The sequence below is a fragment of the Camelus dromedarius genome, chromosome 20, assembly GCF_036321535.1.
Source record: "Camelus dromedarius isolate mCamDro1 chromosome 20, mCamDro1.pat, whole genome shotgun sequence".
In the NCBI taxonomy this organism is placed as follows: domain Eukaryota; kingdom Metazoa; phylum Chordata; class Mammalia; order Artiodactyla; family Camelidae; genus Camelus; species Camelus dromedarius.
In genome coordinates, this window is record NC_087455.1 from 12,413,099 (window position 1) to 12,434,988 (window position 21,890).

The following is a 21,890-nucleotide window of genomic DNA, read 5'->3' on the forward strand; positions in this document are numbered from 1 at the left end:
TCTCTGTGTGCCTACTCCAAGCATCGGAATGAGCAGACGAATCAGAAAAAAGCACACTTTCCTCCGGGCACCCTGCGTGCATGCTCCAGAGATTTAGAACACAGACTGACACTTAGTCACTCCCTGCCACCTCTGCCAGGTGCTTCTGTGTAGCACATAATAAACGGTACCTGTATACAGCAGACCTAAACTGTACCTGTATACAGAAGACCTATCCTACCCCATGGTTAGAAACGTCATTTTAGTAAAGGAATTGATTCTGTGAGTCAGTACTTTCTAGCTTGCTGTGTCTCTTACCTAATCAATCACCCCAAATTTCCAAACTATCGAAGACGTCAAAGTCAGTCATACCCTGGCAATGACTTTCAATGGTTTGGTATCAAGCTACTTGCCTGACTCCTCCCCCACCTCAAACTTCAGCCTGGCTAACAACTTCACTGTCCACTCGGCTCCTCTTCCCTTTGCTGTCTGGAAGCTGCACACGATGGCTGGTTCAGAACTAGGCCTTCAGCCTAGTTCCTGCGTTTCTTCATTATCCAACAATGGCATCTTGTATGAGATTCTTCCCACCTTACTCACCCACCTCTGCAGAATAGACCCAGAAAGGCTGTATCTCAGGCTATGAGGAAATAAGTCATAAAATCTTACTGGTATCTTTAAACAACTTGGTGTTAGCATCTCTAACAAGGCAAAAGCCAGCTGGAAATAGGCTGGGTTTGAGCACAGAGAACAAGTTATATAGTAACGGACACTGATAACGTTAATTAAAATATTTAACACAAAGACAGGAGCTAGTATAAAACATCTAGAAAGCAATAGCCTTCTCTTCTTCAAAATTACCTATATAGATAGATTCTGCCCACTTAGCATAACCAATCCATAAACATTCACAGAGCACTATGACACATTAAGTAACTGAGGGGGGGACAATGCAAAGACGCATGAAAGAATGACTGTATTTTTCATGCCAAAATTTGGGATACATGGTCTGACAAGTGGGATAGAACGTCAGAAAGTAGAACCCTCCTAAAAGGTAAGAAGCATAGTCAATGAAAAGATGAGATTATCTGAAACTGCCAAACTTTGATACCGTATGGGAGACAGACAGAAGAAGAAAAACAAACAGTGTGAAGCAGAATAAGAGCAGTTCCCCTGGGTTATTACATAGCAAAGACCAAAAGGTTTAGTAACACCGGACCTGGCCAGTACGTAGGAAACAGGCTCTCTCATCCCTTTTTGATGGGAATTTAAATTAACATAATCTTTATGAAGGGCAGTTTGTCCTTCAAGGAAACAATTTTAAGTTCACATAACCTTTGATTCAGCAATTTCCCAACATTTATCTTACAGATACAGGTCCACTTGGATGGAATTTTGTGTAGGTAAGAATATTCAATACAGCAATGTGGGTGACAAAGAACAATTAACCTCATCATGGAGCGGGGTGGGGGGGGTGGGGCAGTGGTTAAAAACTGTGCCATTAGCCATTAAAAAGAATGAGGAAGCCCAAATGTACTGATACAGAGGAATATGCAAAATATATTCAGTGAAAAAAAGCAAAGTATAACAGTGCATCTAATATGCTACCATCAACACACACACACACACACACACACACACTCTATAGGGCTACAAAAGAAATCGTCAACAGTAACTGCCTCTTACGAAGGCAAAGACCCTCTTTTTACCACCTAGTGTTTTGTACTTGGTGAATTTTATACTATGTGCATATATCATCTTATCAAAAGATAAAAACTTTAGAGGGATAGGGGATATATGTATTTCATAAACATATTATATATGTTTTATATATATATAAAAGTGCATAGCAAGGAAGAGATGATCTTGGGCAGGAGTGGTTAACAAAGCTCTCCCACAGAAGGCGCTGGGAGTGAAACCAGCCTGGCGGTGAGTGACTGTGAGGCTGGGGGCGTGCCTGGGAGGACAGAACGGAGAGGCAGAAAGGAACAAGAGGAAACCATTTTATCTCTGCAAAGAGAAGGTGGATCAGAAAGACGCCCTATGCAGACACTGAATGCTACCCTTTCCCACCCTTCTCCTTTAGTGCTTCTCTCTCAATAGGTCACGTGTGAGTATATAATAAAATCCATTCAGTGACTGAATGTCTATTATGAGTCAGGAACTACGCTAGATGCAGAGGACAGGAAAATTGCTAACATTCAGTCCTTGACCTCAATAAGCTATCTGACGAAATCAGAAGTCAGAGTAGAAAAGGAATTCTACAGAGAAAACACTGATTAGTACACATCTAAGAGCAATCAGTGTCCATGCTACATGACGCGGTGATGACGACGGTGGTGATGGAAATAACAGCTAACCCATAACATTTACTGTGTGCAAGACACTGTTCTAAGTGACTTTCACAGATTAATTCATTTAATCTTCACAACAACCCTGTGGAGTGGGTATACTATTACTACACCATTTTAATAAATGGAGAAACTGAGGCACAGAGAAGTTTTGTTTGTTTGTTTGTTGATTTAACTTATCCATAGTTACCCAGCTAGTGAGGGCTAAACCTAGATTTTAACTTAAAAGTGTGGCTCTAGAACTCAGCTATGAACCACTAGTGACCCTGAAAGAGTACGTGCCCATTTCAGAATAATAATACCACCTCACATTTATTTGTGCAGGACTTTGCAGTTTACAAAATACTTTTTCGTATTATCTCATTTTCAATATATAATAGCCCTGTGATACATTCTCTCTGAAAAAAAACACACATTCTAGCTGGTAAAATAAAAGAAGTAATAAAAGCTATTATGAATTCTCAGAGTTCTAGTCACTGAAAACAAGTGAGGTAGCAAGAAAGTTTCAAAGAATTCTGTATGAACTCATCACATGGTAACATTCACGTATTAACCCAGCATCACCACTTTCACAGGGCAAGGCAATGACAGACTAGATCACGCCATTTATGTATTTTAAATGCCACTTAAACAGTGAAACACTGGCTTTGACTTACTAAAATAAAAATTATGATTCTTAGATTCTATTGTTAATTACATGGCTATGTTGACCACTTTGGCAACTAGTATATGTTTAGATATTGTACTATTTAATTACCATTAAAAGCATTTTTTTTTAATGGCAGGATTCTGGCTTAGAGGCGTTTAGTCATAATCCCAACAAAATGGGTTTTAATCAATCCTTCTCCTCAAAATAGTTTAACTTGCTTAAAGAGAACAAACTAGAAGAGGAAGCTTGAAAAGTAAATTTACTTGTCAAATTTAGGGAAGGAAATTCCCCAATTAATTTCTACCAACTTAGCTCTTAAATAGATCCAGATATGCTCGTAGAAAGCACCGCTGACGTTACTCAGTGGGGGTTTCCTTACTTTTGATAATTTTGGATTTCCTTGTCAGCAGGGACACACAGTATTTGTTTCTATTTCTCAAATGAATATATAACTAAAGTGTGCACTACTCAGTGGAAATGGAGTGTGCACAGCCCTTATAAAGTAAAGTAAATATTCTCTATTCAATTTTCCAACTGAAGAACACAAACATCTGATGAAAGAAAATTAAGCCTTGGCACCACTGGAGGAGAAAAAAAACTGACAGCCATCTTCCAGCATGATGTTTTTCATAGAGTCTTTCTACAGTATTATCTTATGCTCTTTAATATTTGCCACTTTAAAAGGCTGTCTTTAATTAAATAATTACCTTCTTGGGAAACATTACTCGATCCTAAATTGAACAGGATTCTCACCTCTCCATTTATTCAAATTCTGCCTCTTCTTTAAAGTCTTGTTCAAAACTCATTTTCTCTATGGAAGCCATCACCCTCTGGTTTCAAAGATCACTCCCTTCTCAGGTGTTAATTATATGAACCACAGATCCTGGCAGTTAATCAGTTGCCTCCTCCTATTCTTTTTCTTTTTAATTTTTTATTTATTATTATTATTTTTTGTTGTCCTGGGGATTGGCCCCAGGACCTCACGCATGCTAAGCATGCACCCCACCACTGAGCTAACCCCTCACTCCCCTCCTATTCTTTTTCTAATTCAACAGCACTCAGTTTATATTTCTCTCATGGTACTTATAATTATTTTGCTTTGAATTACTTTGCTTTGAATTTAAGTATCTGTTTCTCTGCTCCACAAAAAGGACTAAGTCATAGCCATCTGTGTACTATCTTTGACGAAAGTCTTGTCCTTGACACATCAATAATAAATGCTTGTTCGATTAAATGGATGTAAATTTTGCCTGTCCTGTAATACAAACTTCTTGAAAGAAAAGAATATGCTTTGCAAATGCTGATGTATGGGACAATGCTTAGAGGTTTCAGGACTTGGGGGAAAAAAAAAGAATATGCCACATTTCTTTTTCTTTATTCCTAAATATCTAGCCTAGTGCCAGGCACTAAGTAGACATTTTCAAATACACATTTGTTGAATGTATGCTCAACATATACCATATAAGTAAACCGGTTATAATTCAGATTTACTCATGCTAAATTATCTTTTCCGTTGCTTTGATACCTGAATAAACATGTCCCCGCTCAAAGGGATGACTCAAAAAAGTGAGGATACTTCAATTACCCCTTGTTTTGAGGGTTGCATATTGAGAAGAGAGGTTGGTCGCTCACACACACACACACACACACACACACACACAAACACAGCCAGTGCTATTTCACTAGTTAAACACTGATATTCAAGTGTTCAAAGTGAACCAACACGAGCTGGGGTGCTAGACTGAAAACCTGGCCACGGGACTTTCTATGTTCTCCCATCAAGAAGCAGAATGCACTCTCCCAGCCCTGGAATCTCGGCGGCCTGGTGATTGCTTTGACCAAACAGTTATACTGTGCAATTTTCAAGCTGAGGCCTCAAGATACCTGCTTCTCCTCTTGAGGCGCTTACCTCCCTCTGCCACTGTGTGGACAAACCTGAACTAGTCTGCAGGAGGATGAGACCACGTGGAGCAGGGACGAGCTGTTCTAATTCAGGTGCCCTAGACCAAGAAGCCCCAAGCCACCCAGGCCGCTGACCACAGCTGTGTGAGTGAGCCCAGCCGGACCAGCGGCATAACCACTCAGCTAAGCCCAGTCTGAATGGCCAATCCACAGACTCACAAACTAAATAAATGGCAGTTAAGTCACTAAGTTCTGGGGTAGCTCGTTCCACAACAAAAGCTGACTGAGAGAGCTGGAAACTCGACACCATTTAAATTTAAAACTGAACGCTTACATGGTATCACAATACCAGTTGCTCTTCCACAGCAGTTTTGAACTTGATAGCCAATTCAGATAATTTCTAGATGTGTAATGTTTATTCGTAAATAATCTTAAAACTCTAATTGAATAAAACAGTCTAATTATGATTAAAGCACAGCTTCTAAATAAAAAGTAATTGCTAAGTTTTTGACTCATTAAAAAAAATCTATTAACTAATAAATGAGTACACCTCATCTCCATCCCCTTATGCATCATGAAAATTTTTTTTTAAAACTACACAATGTGCTCCTTGCTTCCAAATTGGATAGGGGAAGTCAGGTGTGACTTCAAACCTTTATTGTTTTAAACACCCATATCTGGGAGGGGCAAAAGACGCAGTGAAGCAAACCCTTGATCAATACTACTAGCAAGAAGGAGAAACATGGAAAATTAAAAGCAATGGCTAATTCCACACCCCACCCCAACATCTTACTAGATTATGGTGTTTAGTTAAGGAATTTTGAAATGAAAAATATGAATAATTTTCAGTGTAGGACTGAGAAGTCTGTGCATCCTTAGTAAAAGGAAATTCAACCAGAGTAAGAAAATGATACTAAGAAGAAAAACTCTGCCTTTAATGTTTTTGGCCCATAAGCCCATCAGTCCTCCTTCCAGCCATCTGCGCATTCCTTGCGGGCTCCTCCTCTTCTTCCTCTCCTTGACTCTATCTTAGACTCTTCCCTTTGCATGGGTCACCTACCCCCACAGCTCCAGCTATCACATGAGACCACGTGAAGAGCCTTTCTTCCCTCTCTCTTTATCCATGGTCTTACACCACTGCTTTGCTCACTCCCATCTGTTGAAGATCTATGCCTTATATTCAATATACTTGACATTTAAGTCTTCCTCCCCACCTGAAGACCAGCTCTTCCATGAGTAATCTTGCTACTTTTAATGGTATCATCTTTTTCCCAGTTACTCAAACTAGAAACCTCAGCACCATCTTCAACTCCTTATTCGCCCATGTCTATTATTGTTTTGAACGAGTTGACAAGTCCTACAGATTTTACTTTCACAACAGCTCCTGCATTCATCCTGTTTTCCAATTCCCCCATCGTAATTCAGGATATCATCAGTACTGAGACACTGTAAGAAGACCTCTTCCCACTCCAATGTAGCCTATATACCACAACCAGATTTATCTTCTTAAAGCTTGAATCTAATCAGATGGCTCACCTAATGAAAAACTTAATGTTCCCCCATGATTTACTAATTAAACTGTCTTATTTAAGGCAACAAGTAACTCCATAAATCAGCCCCAACTTACCCTTGTAATCTGATGTCCCACGTACTTAAGATCTAACTAGATTACTTGGTAATCATGTCCTGTGCTGCTTTCTACTTCTGTTCATGGCATACAGAATTTTCTTACCTGGTAATGGTGATCAGAATATATATACTATATTTATACTGCTTTTAAACTTCGTATTATATAATAAAGCATTTTCTAAACATTTCATTTTTTAGATAATTTCCCCAAATCTCTTGATTGTTTCCAAATTTTCCAAATGAGCATCACTGAGAAACATCTTTGTACACAAAGCATTTGCTTTTGGGATTATTTTATCAGAACTGATTCCCCAAAGTATAATTACCAGAAAAGCATTTTAAAGTCTCATTATATATCCTGTACCTTTAATATTCAGTTGATAATTGCTATCTTAAATTATCATATTACCCAAAGCTTAAGCTTAATTCTCAGATACAGTTGGTATATTTTATTAACTACAATGTCAGTATTTATAACCTATACTTTTAACACACTTCCCCCAACCCTCTGCTCCAGCAGGGCCCCCTCCTCTCCTCCAACTTCAACCTCCAGCCTGCAGCTCGTGCAATTACCAGAATTCAACTGCAGGCCAACAGCCATCAGAGCAAAAACAGAACAGCTTACTGCTTCTCAAAGCTTGGAATTCTGAAAACACCATAATATACTTTCTATTTTTAGGGGCAGGGTCATGGGGGAACTTGCTATTCAAGTCAAATGAGTCAGTCAAGATGAGAAAGTTAATATATTTCTGTCAGTATGTCTGAGCTGGCATGTACCATCACCTAAAGCAGTGGATACAGAATATTTTAAAGGACAGTACGCATACGTGTTCAAATAGCAGTTTATCAGCAGGATACCGCAGTGTTGGTTTCCATGTTGCACACTATTTAAACAAAATAATCAGTATATTTCAAAGCCACTATAACCTTTACTTCAAATTTACTACTCTTCTTCCCAATCATACACTAATCTTCCTAATCTTTGCTATTAGGTATCCCTCTCCAGATTAAAACTTCTTTGCAGGTCCCACATTACAGAGGTGTACTGAGTCGACCTTCGGGAAGACTCCATGAAGTCACTGATATCTGCATTAAGGCAAAAGGACAGACTGTGCTGTAACCAAGTAAGGAGAGAGAGGGGGTAAGCAGGATATTCCATGAAGAGATGAGTATGTGTTAAAGAGAACACAATACTTTCTGGGAACTGCAAGTGCCTGGATCAAAAAGCTAGAGAGGAGAATGGTGAGAGAGAGAGAAAGGAAGGAAGGAAGGAGGGAGGGAGGGAGGGAAGGAAGGAAGGAAGGAAAGAAGGAAGGAAGGAAGGAAGGAAGGAAAGAAGAAAAGGGGGAGGGAGCCTGGTTGCCAGAAGTGCCTTTATTCCAGAAGAGTGGAAGGACCTCTGGAAGACCACATGGCGGACAACATGACCAGATGTATATTTTAGAAGGATCAGTCACTCTAGCAGAAACTGACAGGAGGCAAGTCTGGAGCAGGGAGCCCCTAGAAGGCTTAGGGTAAAATTGGAAATAGAGCCGTAGTAGCAGTGGAAGCAGAAAGAAATGGAGAAGGGATTGGTAGAGGTTTTTAGGAATGGGACTAGAGAGCACATCTTGTTCCCTGGCTGAAAATTCTTACTCATCTCTTTGTAGGAGTAATTTTTTACTTTTGGTTTGGGAAAGGTAAAGAAAAACCACTGTCTGAAAAATTGTGCTCTACTCTGGAATTTGACACAGCATTGTAAAATGATTATAAATCAATAAAAAATGTTAAAAAGAAAAAAAAAAAAGAAAAACCACTGTGCTCTGAAGCAGAAGGAAGATAGACCTAAATAAGCAACTACGGTATTTTCCTGACTCTATAATATAATACTACCAAACGTAAGATGTACTGTCAACTTAATGCTTCGTGTGTGGGTAGAAAAATCAATGCTATCGCATAATGGGAGAGATGGAGGTTACTAAGGCTGATGGTTGGGGAGAGGAATTAAAAATTCTTGAGTCTAACCTGTAAGTTTCCTGCTTTATGCAGCTGAAATGAAATCAAAGCAGTGTCCCCCTAAGGAAAGAGGAAGGGAGTCCTTTCTATCAGTAAGCAGCCAATGGTCAAACTGGGCAAGGAAGATTGCCAGAAAGTCTGGGAACACCTCCAGCCAATTGGCAGCCACATTTTACTTACAGCACGGCTGTTGCCCAGGTCTGCCAAAGTGACCTTGAGGAAAAGGGACACGATGCCTTACCCCAGCCTCTCATTCCCAGGACTAATGTGCATCAAAGGATCTGCCATGAAATACTTGTCCCATGGGGAGAAAAAAGGGTTCCATAAAGTTTAATCTCCCTTTGTAGTCCTTCAGTAACTCCCCAAATACATAGGAAGCACCAGTTCCATGCCAGGTGCTGTCCTAGGTACTGCAGGCATCACCAATCATGGCAGACAAGCACCTGATCTGGCTCAGCAGACATTCCAACCAAATGCAAACTGTATCATGAAAACTAAGTATCCCATATAAAGAAAACCAATGAATTTATCTGACCCCGAAAATTTTGGAAAACTTTTATTTTACTTAAAAAAATACACTGGCTACATTTATTTTGTAAAACTCAACTCAATACCTTCCATCAACCCCCGCCCCATTCTTATTTCCTCTCCACATTTTGCAAGTCAAGTTTGAGGACCCTGTGATCTCAAGGGACCCGTTTCCTTTTTCTCTCACTCTCAGACATTAATTTCTTGCCTCTGGTCCTAGTGCCTAGCACAGTGCTCTGCATTTCAGAGGCTCTAGTTCACTAAAAAATACAATTTGAAATAAGTCACCAGGTGATTTTTTTTTTTAAAAAGCTAAAACAAAACAAAACAAAATAAAACCAAAACCTAAATAGCCAGGCCCAAACACAAAGCGGATTCTCTGCAGTTAAATCTAATGTATAAGAGAATCCCTAACACAGGAGAGGCCCATACAGGACACAGTGATGACAGCTGCAGCTCCACCACATCTGCTCATAATAAGTACACTTCACCATCACAGCACGGTTCATTATGTGACCAGGGCTGTTCCTGACACTTCACCCTCTGTGCCCCATCAAGAAAAGGCTGCCAAAACCAATACTCTACTGAAAAATGATTTGTTACCTTATCGCCATGTTTTGTTCACACCCTTGTCAATGACAGAACGTTCCTTCACTACTTGATAGTTTATTTTATCCATCGTTACAATCTCTTCACACTCTTACAAAATGACTAAAACACTCTGAGCTTGTCTCCTTGCACTTGAGGATTTGTGCCAACTGCTAATAATGTATAAAATGTATAACCTTTAAAATTATTAAGGTTAATGCCTTTAAGAAAGCTAAAAGAATTAGGAAACTTAATATTTGGGGGTGTATATTAGTTTATAAAACACTTTCACTTTCCATTTAAAAATAACTGATTAACTCCTTATACAACTCTGTGGGCTAGGAAGTATTATTATTCTTATGTTACCTATACTTCACAGAAATGTAGCAAAATTCTATTGATCTGATCAAAAATACTAACTGTTCCTTGGCTGAGCCAGAATCTGATTGTTTATTTTCTGATTTCAAATTCCAGGATCTTTCCACGGGTTGGACTGTCTCTGTCCTTAACACTGTTATCAGTGTAGCTGATTAAATACATGAGTTTAAAAAGTTATCAAGAAAAAGATTCATGACTAATATAATTATTAACAAATAGAAGGCAAATAACTCTGAAGGACAATACTTGAGTATAACAAATACACAAGTACAATCATTATTAAGGCTGTGAATTATGCACTGAGTAGACAACTTTATTTTAGAGCTATTAAGATGTGTACCGTATTCCCTCTAAATGCTGTAAAGTGAGTAGATGCTAACTAGGTGCCAAAGGCCGGAGTGAAAGCTCCAAGAGCACCGGGACTTGCCCATTTTGTTCACGGCTACATTCCCAGCATACTCAACAAACACTTGTGGGATGAATGCATGTGAAGTACAACATGGAATATAAAAATGGGGCTCTCAGACATAGAAGAATAAAGTTGGTTTATAGTCAACCCAGGACCCCAAGTACAATTTAATTCATTAGGTAATTACTGAGAAACTGGTATGTACCTACAACTATGCTGTGTATTTCTGGATCTTCCCTTTATTTCTGGATCTTCCCTTTAGATAATAAACTCCATGAGATCTGGAATTAGAAGTCAGATACGTGTGTCCTCTGGATGCCTAGCCAAACAACCTTTGGTAGATCAGTTATGTTCAGCCTTGACTGTACCTCAGCATTACCTGGAGAACTTAAGGAAAAAAATGCCTATGGCCCCATTAGACACCAACTAAATATTAATCTCTAGGGGTGGGGATTGAGCTCTAATTTTATTTTTAAGGTTCATGGTTGATACTGATCTGCAGTGATGGATAAGTGCCACTACTGCAAAACAATGGTCCTCAAGACTCTGGCTTAGAGGAGAATCACCTGGAGGGCTTGTTAAGATTCCGCCCCAACCTAGGGTTTCAGATTCAGTAGATGCTGAGTGGCACCTGAAAATCTGTGTTTTTAGTAAGTTTCCAGGTGATGCCGATGCTGCTGGTATGGGAACAAACTTTGAGAACCACTGTCATAAACCATCTATAATGATTCTTGAATGAATTAAAGAATAAATGTAGAAGGTACACAAATAGAAAAACATGAACATTATATGAAAAATTTAAACATAAAAAAGGAACTTCATGCTCAACATCATTGGTCATTAGAAAAACACAAATTAAATCTACAATGAGATAACACCGCCTACTTATCAGAATGGCTAAAATTAAAAACAAAACCAAAATAACCCAAGTGCTGGTGAGGCGGTGAGGTGCACAGCAACTACATCTCTCACATACTGTGATGGGAATACAGGATAGTACACCATATTGGAAAAAAGTCTGTCAGTTTCTTATAAGTTAAACAGATACTCACCATACAAGCCAGCAATCCCATGCCTGGATATTTACCCAAGAGAAATGAAAACTTACAAACATATAAAAGCCTATACAGGAATGCTTTATAACAGCTTTATCCATAATGGCCCCAAGCTAGAAACAACGGAAATGCTCTTGGACTGGTAACTGGATAGATGAACAGATGAACTCTGATATATCTATGTGATGGAATGCTACTTAGCAGCACACTGCAACAAACTGCAACCCTAGCAACACTGTGGAGGAAACGCAAAGGCATTCTGCTCAGTGAGAGAAGCCATTTAAAAGGCTACACACTGTATGAGTCCAGGTATGCAAAATTCTGGAAAAGTTAAAACGATATGGAGGAAGAAAAAAAAAACAAAACAGTGGTTGTCAGGGGCTGGAATGAGGGGGAAGTGTCAGTTACAAAGGGGTACCCATTACATAGATCTAACAATTATAAAACGTAAATCCTTCCAACCTCAGGAATTAGTAACTTGACAAGATAACTCTTTTCCTAAGCATGATGAGCATCATCCCCAGGAGACCTGTTCCTATTCTAGGTTCAGGCTGCTTTCTGGGCACGGATGGCATCATACTGTCTCAAAATAAGCCACCAGGAGAGAAACACCCATAGTTCACAGTTCGTTTAAACTTGCTGCTGACTCATTTCTCCCTTGATAACTGAACCTTTCTTTCCTAATAACTTTAATTATAGCCATCTCTCATTCTACAGCTTCCCCTTTCCTCGGAAATGTATTTGTTATCCTTGTGACCTCCTGACTGTGAGACACTGGGTAAATATGTCACCTGCAGGATTCAGTCTGCTAAAAACAGAACTTGCATTTTTCATGCATTCCTTTCCCACACGTGGATCTTGCGAAGATGAAAAGGGATGATGTGTGTGCATGGGATTATTGTTGTTATGCTTGAAATACACTCATGGAATTTGTTCTAAAGTTGTGGTGCAATAAATATCCTACTCCTCTCTGCCATAGTATGGCAACTATTTTACACCAGAAATGGCACTCTTAGGCACTATTTACTGAATGTATCACCAAAACCATGGGATCTGGTCTCAGTTTGAAGTCTCACTCTGTAACTTAACTTTGTGACCTTGACCAAAGTAAGTTACAGAAGACAGTTTAATACCCTGACTAAAATTCCAACATGACAGAATCAATCTAATTTTAATTAATCATTTTCCCTTTCTTTCTTCACTAATTCAGTTATTTATGTGGTACCCCAAATCTGCTTTAAAATGTAAAAATCCCTAGGAAATAACAGCTTTATGAAACAGAAGAGAGGATAGTTACATCTCTTCCTAATGCTTTCTTTCTACCCTTGGCATCTCCAGTCTTCTGGTTCCACTGTTACTAGCTTTGTAACCTTGGGCATATCACTCAGCCTCTCTGAGGCTGCTTCATCATTAAGATGGGAATAGTAGCATTTAGCTACCAATGATGTAAGTAAAGACCTATGGGAAAGAGAAACTGCATGGGGTAGGAAACAAAGAAAGCAGAAGGGAAGAAAGAGACAAAAAAAGTCAGACAGACTGACTCAGAGAAGAGGAAGGGGGAGACAGGCAAATACACAAAGATTAAAAAAAAAAATGCATAGGGCATAAATTTCACTCAATGAGCAAGAGTCCTCAGGCCAGGGATGCAATCCAGCCTGAAAAAGTCAATCTCTGTTGTGAAACTTATGACTTTTAGCATTTCCCAACAATTAACGGTCATCCAGCAAATGAATGGTGATGGGTTTGTCAAAATCAAGGGAAAAAATGACGCTCAACTGAGGGCCACAGAGATCATAAAACTGTCTACAGAAGAGCCAGCAAACTTACATTTTTATAAATTTGCTTAACTGTTCTCAGTAGCCACATTTAAAGTGAGCCAACTCAATTCCTGAGCACGATGCTACTATGGTATTAAAAACTGCATTACTACAGATAAAACTATACATTTACACCAACGTATAACTATAAAGGGTTGTAAGTACAAAGTCAGGTATGTTATCTTTTTTGAGTAATTTAAAGGATTTTCAAAGACAATATAAGTTGTTAAACTTTGCTGCTGATTTTAGATCTCAACCCTATAAATGTAACTTTCCTTCTCTTCGTATTCTCTTCCTTACTGATGAAACAGTATTGGAGGGAAAAGGAGTTTTATCATCAGACTGACTTAACTAGGTTCTGACCCTCTTTTTCCAGCTGAATAATTCTGTTCCATAAATATTAGCTGAGCTCTGACTCAGTGAGGAACAAAAGGAACAGAGGGATGAATAAGAAATTACTCCTGCCTGGAAGGGTCTTGGGCTTTGGTTAATCACAGACCAGCAATACACGTTGTTTGGATAGACAGTTATACCTTCTGACAAACAGATTTACAGGCTGAATGGTATCAGGATTAAGTCAGATTGGTCAACACTGTGTGTAGTTTAAATGCAGTCAACACATTTCTAGGCACAACCATTTGCCCTCTTGGCACCACCTTTGTTTCTTCCTCATCTCTTTTCTCCCAGGCTTGAAAACACACACACACCTTCCCCATCTTCAAAGGTGCTAATCTTCTCTATAATTCCACTGTTTACCTGCACCTGGGCAAGGGACTCCCATACCTGGGTCCTCACCATAAACTCCCCACCTGCTTTCCAACAGAACCCACTGGGTTTCTACTGTACATTCCCAAATGACATCAAATGCACATTCTGGCCTTACTCTGAAGTATCTGGAAGTAAACCCACCCCTCTCTTTGAAGAAATCATCATCTGCTGTTAATTGGCCAAGTTAATGCTGATGTCCCTTGCTAAGTACATAACAAGGCACCGGAAAATGGTATTATGAGAAGGTAAAATTGAAGGTCACAAACTGACAGTTTTGTTTGCATAGTGTTTTTAAAACTTAGAAACTGAAAAATAATCAGCTAAGCTTCTGTGTTCCAAAAGAACCCAAGGATCTGGCAACACTGGGTCCACTCTCACCCACATGAACAGCAGACTGGCACTGGTGGCGGGAGGTCTCCTTTAGGTAAGGCATAAGCTCTCAACATATGACAGTTCTCCTGAGGATTCTTGTGACCAGCAAGGACCTGTGCTATAGATACCATGCGCCTCGACCTCAAGGAAAACTGTAGGCCAAACATAGAAGCTCCTACCCTCGTGGAACTAGTGTGGCTTTGAATACATGCTTAAGGAAGGGGTAAGCAACCCACAAGGAATAGGAAAGTCAAGGTACTCCGATGTTCCTAAGGAGCTCCCTGTTTAATGGGATCCTGGAGTGAATTCTTTCGTGAAATGAATGACTACTCCCTATTTTATCAGTTTTGAGATATATAATGAGCATGCTTCAAGTGAAGGTACCCAGTTAATTTGTGAATCCATATAATTACAATATTATAGTGTAAATTCCTGTGTGTGTGTGTGTATGTATACATATCTGGATACAAATATCATTGCCACTGAAATTGATTTCTGGGTTTCACTCATGGATTCAAATATCTCCATATCTTATATTCTGCACATCTCATATATGATCTAAATATACTGATACATTTGTGGTGACCATCTTCAGATGAGCAAATTTGCATTAAAAAAAGACAGGTTCTCTTCCCTTAACATCTAAAGGTACCATCAAAATTAATTTCATATTAGATTATTTTAATACTAAAGATCTCAGATGCACAGTAAATTCTATTTTTGACCACAAAGCAAAACCCTTAAATTGTAAAGGTATCCAAGTATGAATTATTGTCAAATGCCCTCAATTTTTGCCTTGCTCACCTACACAAAAACTTCTGATGCCTGCTAATCATATAACAGGTATATTTAAAAGGACATCAAAAAGATCACTTGATGACTAGAGAAAGTCTTTATACAGAGGTGTCTACACATTCTAATTACGTTCTCCTGATGTGGAAATTGGAGGAAACCCTGAGTTGTAATAGTGTAGACAGTTTAAGTAAAGGAGGCAAGGAAGAGAAAACATTACATGAACATATTGTTCAGATACATTAAAATAATTTCATCCAACAAAGTCTGGTTCTGTCCACCCTAAACCAAGTCATATTGTTTATTTCACAACTTGGGTTAGTAAGAACATGATTACTATTTAGGGAAACAGAATTATTTTCTGTGAAATTGTTCCCTAACATTTATCATTACCACCACCAAGTATAAAAATTATGTTTACTCAATCTTGATTTGTACGACTCCAAGAAACAGAACTGAGAAAATTGGGTGGCATCAGTAGGGAGACCAGGCTGCTTATTAACTGACTCAAACCCAGGTCTCCTGGCTGCTAAAACCATATTCTTTCCACTATGCTGTACTAGTTCCTTCTCAGTAATAAACCTAAATAAGCTCCGAGTTTGCAAAGATCTACTATTTCACTTAACCTTGGTAATAATCCTGGGAGTTTGGGGCAGACATAATATCCCTAATACACAGGATCCCATGTACCCAGGGATAAAGTAATTTGTCCAGAAAAGCTGGATCTAATGCCTGGTAATATCCATAAGACATAAATAACAACCAAAGATAACTTACTGTGTACAACTGAAGTATGTTACCTCTAGAGTAATCATATCCTTAAATGAGTATACTGTATCTGGTACCTCTGCGTTCTAGGGATGGTCAGTACCAGGTACCTGTGCTGCCCCTCTTCTTTCCCACTGTACTCCTTCAGCACAGTCTTTCCTGCTGGGCCTGAACTCAGCCTCAAAATCTTTTTGAACACACAGCTCCAGGCAGTCCCTGTCAACTGACACAGACAAAATCTGCATTCCTATTGTGACTCTTTCCTTTAGGGCCCACATTGTATAATATTTGTTGACATTTTGTCTTTGCTTTTGATTGGATATTAGTTTTCATGGTTCTCGCATTATTTCACGTTTGTATACATTGTCTTCTCCAAGTACTGGGACTCTGCCTTATTTTGATCTCAGAGCATCAGCTGCAATGACTCGCATACAGTAGGCACACAAGGTGTTCTCAACATACCCGAGACACATGGATGATATTTATGAAAAAAATCCAAAGTAAACAACAACAACAAACCTTTCCCTTGTTTCTGATTATAGTTTAGATCAGGACTCGGTAAACTTTTCCTGTAAGATCCAAATAGTAAATATACGTTTTGTGGGCCAAATGGTCTTTGATGTAACCACTCAACTCTGCCATTAGGGTGCAAAGCACCCACAGACAACAGGTAAATGTACGAGGGTCTCTATATTCTAACAAAAATTTATTTATGAACACTGAAATCTGACTTTTATATATAATTTTCACATGTCATATATTCTTCTTCTAACTTCCTCCCCCCAACAATTGAAAAATGTAAAAAAAAGACATTCTTAGCTTGCAGGCCATAGAAAAACAGGAGGTAGGTTGGATTTGGCCCATGGGCCATAATTTACTGACCCTTGACCTAGATCTGTGGTTTTCAAGTGAGAACTTCAGGTGGTCTGCAAGATCCTCTCAGCAAGTCCAAGTACCTATGTGTGAGGCCAGATGTTCTTGGTATGTTTCAACCAGAACAACGTACCGCAGCGGACTGCAGGCAGGAACAAACGTCAGGATCCAGCTGCCTTCTATTAAGCCTGCAACTGAAGAGACTTGCAAAAATGTAAAACACTGCTGCTCTTCTCGCTAACTTTTCTTTATTTGGAAAACACAGTTACATTTCATAATGCCCTTTATATTAACACGTATGGGCTTATGACTGATTTTTTAAAGGGGTTAGTATTTTTTAAATTCCTCAGTTTTGATTTCTCATAAGAGAGACACCAACAGCTATAACTCATGGGAACAAAAGCTTTCTGAGGGCCCTCAGTAAATTTTAAGAATGTAAGGGGATCCTGAGACCAGACAGTTTGAGAACCAGCCACTGAGCTACAACGGGGTTGGCTGACTTCTGCCGGCAGAGCACGCCTGGGCAGCGTAGGGTACTTCCTCAGGTCGACCCACCAGGCAGTCCACCTGATTTCAGTCTCCCCTGACCTCCCCCCACCTAAGAGCTTCCTGGCATTTGCTTGATTAGATCCTGGTTTGGTAAAATATAATCCCATGTAATTTATGTTCTTGTATAATAAAGCTGGTGAAAATATGGGGTGATTTTCATGAAAGAATTCTTCTGATACGTGCAGACCACAAAAATGCTTTAGCCTTCACTTTGTGAAATAGATAACTCGAAGCAAGTATCTCTCTCTGGCTTGTATTTTCTAATCTTTAAAAAAAAATTACTATTATAATTCCTTGCCTTCAGAACATATCCCCAAATAAACAGAGCCATTGACTTCTTTTTTTTTTTTTATCCTAATCCTAACCCTAACCCTCCATTGACTTCTTTATAAATAATCGTCCCTTTGACTTGGCTCCACAAAAACTGTAGGAGTCTGGTGCTAATCAGTATCCTCACTAGCATTAAATCTAAAGAAATACAATACAGTAGGCATGATGCAAATTTCACTGATAATGCTAATAATAACGCACTAAGTATTATACTTCTCAAGTAATGTATACACATCTTATAGAGCATCTTAAGAGAGCATTAATATTTTGCTTGTTCTGTCATTTGAGATTTTAAAACATTTTAAAAGAATATTTTAGGAGAAATAAAAGGGAAAGATGTCTTAATTCAAGTGGCACCATATGTAAGGAAATGTTATACAAGGAAGCATTTCTTCAATAGAAATTTACTTTGTCATAAGGTTTAACTATCCAGCCAAATAATGTGTACTGCTGGCCTGGGGACACCTTTCCCCACCCCCTATTTTAGAGAGAGTTAAAGAAACAATAACTATGATTCCCACAATTATCATTTTGTTGAATTATATATTCTTAATTAGAAAGTGTTTCCCCATAAGTATATCATTCTAAAAAACTTTACAGTTTTCTTAGTGGAATAATAACCTTGTAAACAATAACAAAGTAGGAAGAAATTTATATTTTGGGGTATTTGTCCTTCAATCTGTATTATAAAACATCTAAAAAAAATCAAGAATTACGAACAGATGCTAAATTTGCCATAATTTGGGATTATTGGCTTCAAGTACAAAAATAGAACACATTTGGCTCTTTCGACCAACACCAAAACTGCAATTCACTAGCACTGTAAGACCAGAAAGGCACTAGCAAATCATAATCTGTTTGGGGGATTATCACCCATTTAGGGGAACAGTGCAAATTATATTAGAGAGATTTTGGTAGCTGTTTTGTTCAGTGAAGAACAAAAAAATAGACTTAAAAATGTGGGGAAAAAATGCTTACTGTTTAAATCTACAGTAAAAGCAAAAGTCTCATCATGATTGCAAAACATTCCAAATTGTGAAACTTAAGTTATTTGTAAAATAGACAAAAGTAAAGCAGCTTCCTCAGTCATTTTTTGAGATCTCAGCATCAATTTAAAGAAAACGCTTATATTTTAAAAAAAAGCCTATTTCAAAATATGAATCCCTATATTATGCACACATGAGAATATAAAGTAAATTTATATCTTACACCACGCATTCCTGTTCCTTGTGTATGCAGACGAAGGTGATCTGAAACTAAAGTTAAAAAAAAAAAGTAACTGCTTCAACTCTTTAAGGAATAAAAGAGCCTCAGACTTGAGAGAAAAAACAACTGATGCTAATGTAAAAACAATAAAATTACATCAAATTGTTATGTGGATTATATGGGAAAAGAGGGGGGAAAAGAAAACAAATATACTTCTCTGTATGGAAAATATACATTTCTGCCAAATACTACCTACAAACTTGTTTTGGTACAACTGATTATTTTTTCCACTCTTATTTTTAAATCAAAACTATGTTCATTAAAAACATGAGTATAATAAAGTTCACTAGGAAGGCGACAAACCTAAAAATCACATGGAATTTACACTATCACAAAGATAGGCAGGAGCAAGAGGATTTTGGTTCATGTTTGAGAAGAGAAAAATAGAATATTCTGAGAAAACACTGCTCCTACCACTCCAAAGCAGCAAAGCTAGAATCAAGGTATGGTTATTTTACAGCCTGGCACAGCAGCTTCAAATTTGAAAAACACCATTGTTATTTTAATAAAATTGTTCTCAGTTTTATTTTGCCAATTCCCCTCCCCAGCAGTGGGACAAGAACAATGAAATTTTCTCTACCGGCTGGAGAATTTTCTTAGCACTTTGTGGAAACTGTTGGCTTTCAGAAATGGACAGGCTGATTTGAACCAAAAGTTAGACAAGATACAGCACTGCAACACCAATAAGAAAGCAGTTTTAGAAAGAGGATCAAGCCGAGCAGATAAGCGAACTCTGTAAAATCAGTTTTCTGGGACTATTCATCAAGTCAGTTCCCTAATTTCAAAAAGCCAAACCAAAGCAAAGCATGCTGACTTACATTGCTTCTTTAGTTCTTTCAGCTGTTGTTTAAATTGGACAAATTTTTCATTATTTTGAAAGTCTGCATCAGAATTCTTATTCTGTAAAGCCAAAAACTTCTTCTCCACTAATAATTTTAGATCGGGTATTTTTTCTGGACGTTCTTCTTTTACCTGAGGAAGACAGTAATATTACCATAAAAGTTAAATGTTCACAATGACACAGTTTTTGGAATATTATTTTTATCTCATTTCATTTAAATAAAAATATAATAAGGTAGAAAACAGAATCCCCCCAACAGAGAACCAGAGAGGCTGGGACTTGTTCTAGAACAGACTGCTGGTCGACAGCAGAGGAAATCATTCATCCCCTCAGCCTCTGCTCTCTTAACTACCCCCTCAATGCCCTGCTAACTTGCTGTCTCCTGGTGACAACTGAGAAAATCTCCTCCACCTGCACCAAGCATGATGGTGTCTTCCTTTTGCCTGGGTCTGCTCAGTCCCCTCTCCTACTTCCCGAGAGGTTACTCCATCCTTCATCCTCCTAAACACTCCTCTTCTTTGGCCCTCGGCCCCAGCAGGGGAGAGCAGCTCCTGCGCCACAAAACCAAATTGAGACCTTCAACCTTGAGCTGCCACCATCTGCTGCCACAAGGAATAAGTGCCCCCTATTCTGTTCAAAGCTAAACTTTCCATCTCCATTCTTTTGTTTCCCCTCCCAATATTTTATTATAAAATTTTCATACATGCAAAAAAGTTGAAAGAATTGTATTTGACCATTCATCTACCTCCTAGACGTCACGATGATTTTGCTGTTTGTTTTATCACATATCCGTCTGTCCCTCTTTCAATCTCCAACCTTTTTTTTCCGTTGTAACCAGTATCTTTAACACACAGATCCAAGCCCTAAGGGCAGATACACAATAACATAAAATGACAAGTATTTTTTCCCCCATTTTCATTCTGTGACATAATTTCTTTTATTCTATTACACAATTCCTTGGAGCCAAAAATAAGAATGGTACATTGCCTTTGTAGCCACTTTTCAATGTGAAACTTTAGATGCTCTATTTTATTTTAATTTTTATACTTTTAAAAATACTTATAAAAACTGAGATACAGTTGGTGTACAGTATTGTAAGTTACAGGTGTACAACACAGTGAGCCTCAGTTTGTGAAGGTTATACTCACAGTTATTATAAAATGCTGGTTATATTCCCCATGTTGTTCAACATCCTTGAAGCTTACTTATTTTATATATAACAGTTTGTACCTCTTGATGAACTTTATTTTTTAAATTTGTTCTTAATTCTGTTTTTTCAACTCCTTTGGAAAAAACTCTCCCTTTCTAAATACATTCTTTCCCCCTGAAATTTCCCATAATTTAAAGCAAACAACCTCTTACAATCCCTGCCCTCTCCTTTCAGTTATTTTCTCTTTATAGTCCAGCTTCTTGAAAAAGAATCATCTGTGCCCACTGTTTCTATTTCCTCATCCTCAACCTTTAGCCACTACACTAACGCTCAGGCCCCACCACTTCACTGAAACTGCTCTTCCTCAGGCCTTCATAATTGGTCCCTTGACTCAATGGCCTTTTCCTGATGCTCCAGCCACCAAGCAAAAGTCACCAAACTCTCCCGTTTCTCAGTAACACAGTCCCAGGAATATTCAACTGCACTTAGTTTTATGTTTCTTTTCCCCCTAATAAAACGTAAACTTGTTGAAAGATGTCTAATTTATCACTGTGTTGCCAGCACCTGGCACATACATAGTAGGCAGCATTCAGTGTATTGCCAGTGAATAAATCTTATTAGCTCTAAATACTAAAACTCACAATTTATCAATCATTATTACCCTTAGTAAAGTATACAGTACAATTTCTGAGCTGGAGGGCAACTTAGAGATCATCTAATCTTGACCTCCACCTTCTTCAGTTTCACAGATAAATAAAATGATAAAGAAGTTGAAAGAGTTGTCTACTATCATTCAGTTAGAGGCAATGCTGAGATTGCAAGACAGTTATAGAAAATTCTTGGTAGGGTTCTGGTTAGTGGGAGATATTTTTGATCTTCTGAATCTGAGTTATCAGTGCAT

At 38.4% G+C, this 21,890-nt stretch overlaps 1 protein-coding gene across 4 annotated transcripts in view; it reads right to left on the minus strand.

The window, feature by feature from the left end:
• The window catches only part of NSMCE2 (NSE2 (MMS21) homolog, SMC5-SMC6 complex SUMO ligase), a 208,467-nt gene that overhangs the window by 114,028 nt on the left and 72,549 nt on the right, over positions 1 to 21,890 (minus strand). For all 4 annotated transcript variants that reach the window (XM_031439617.2, XM_010988780.3, XM_010988781.3 and 1 more), the window contains one exon: positions 19,817 to 19,970. In XM_031439617.2, coding sequence (XP_031295477.1) covers positions 19,817 to 19,970 — 154 coding nt within the window. The remainder of the gene's footprint in view (positions 1 to 19,816; positions 19,971 to 21,890) is intronic.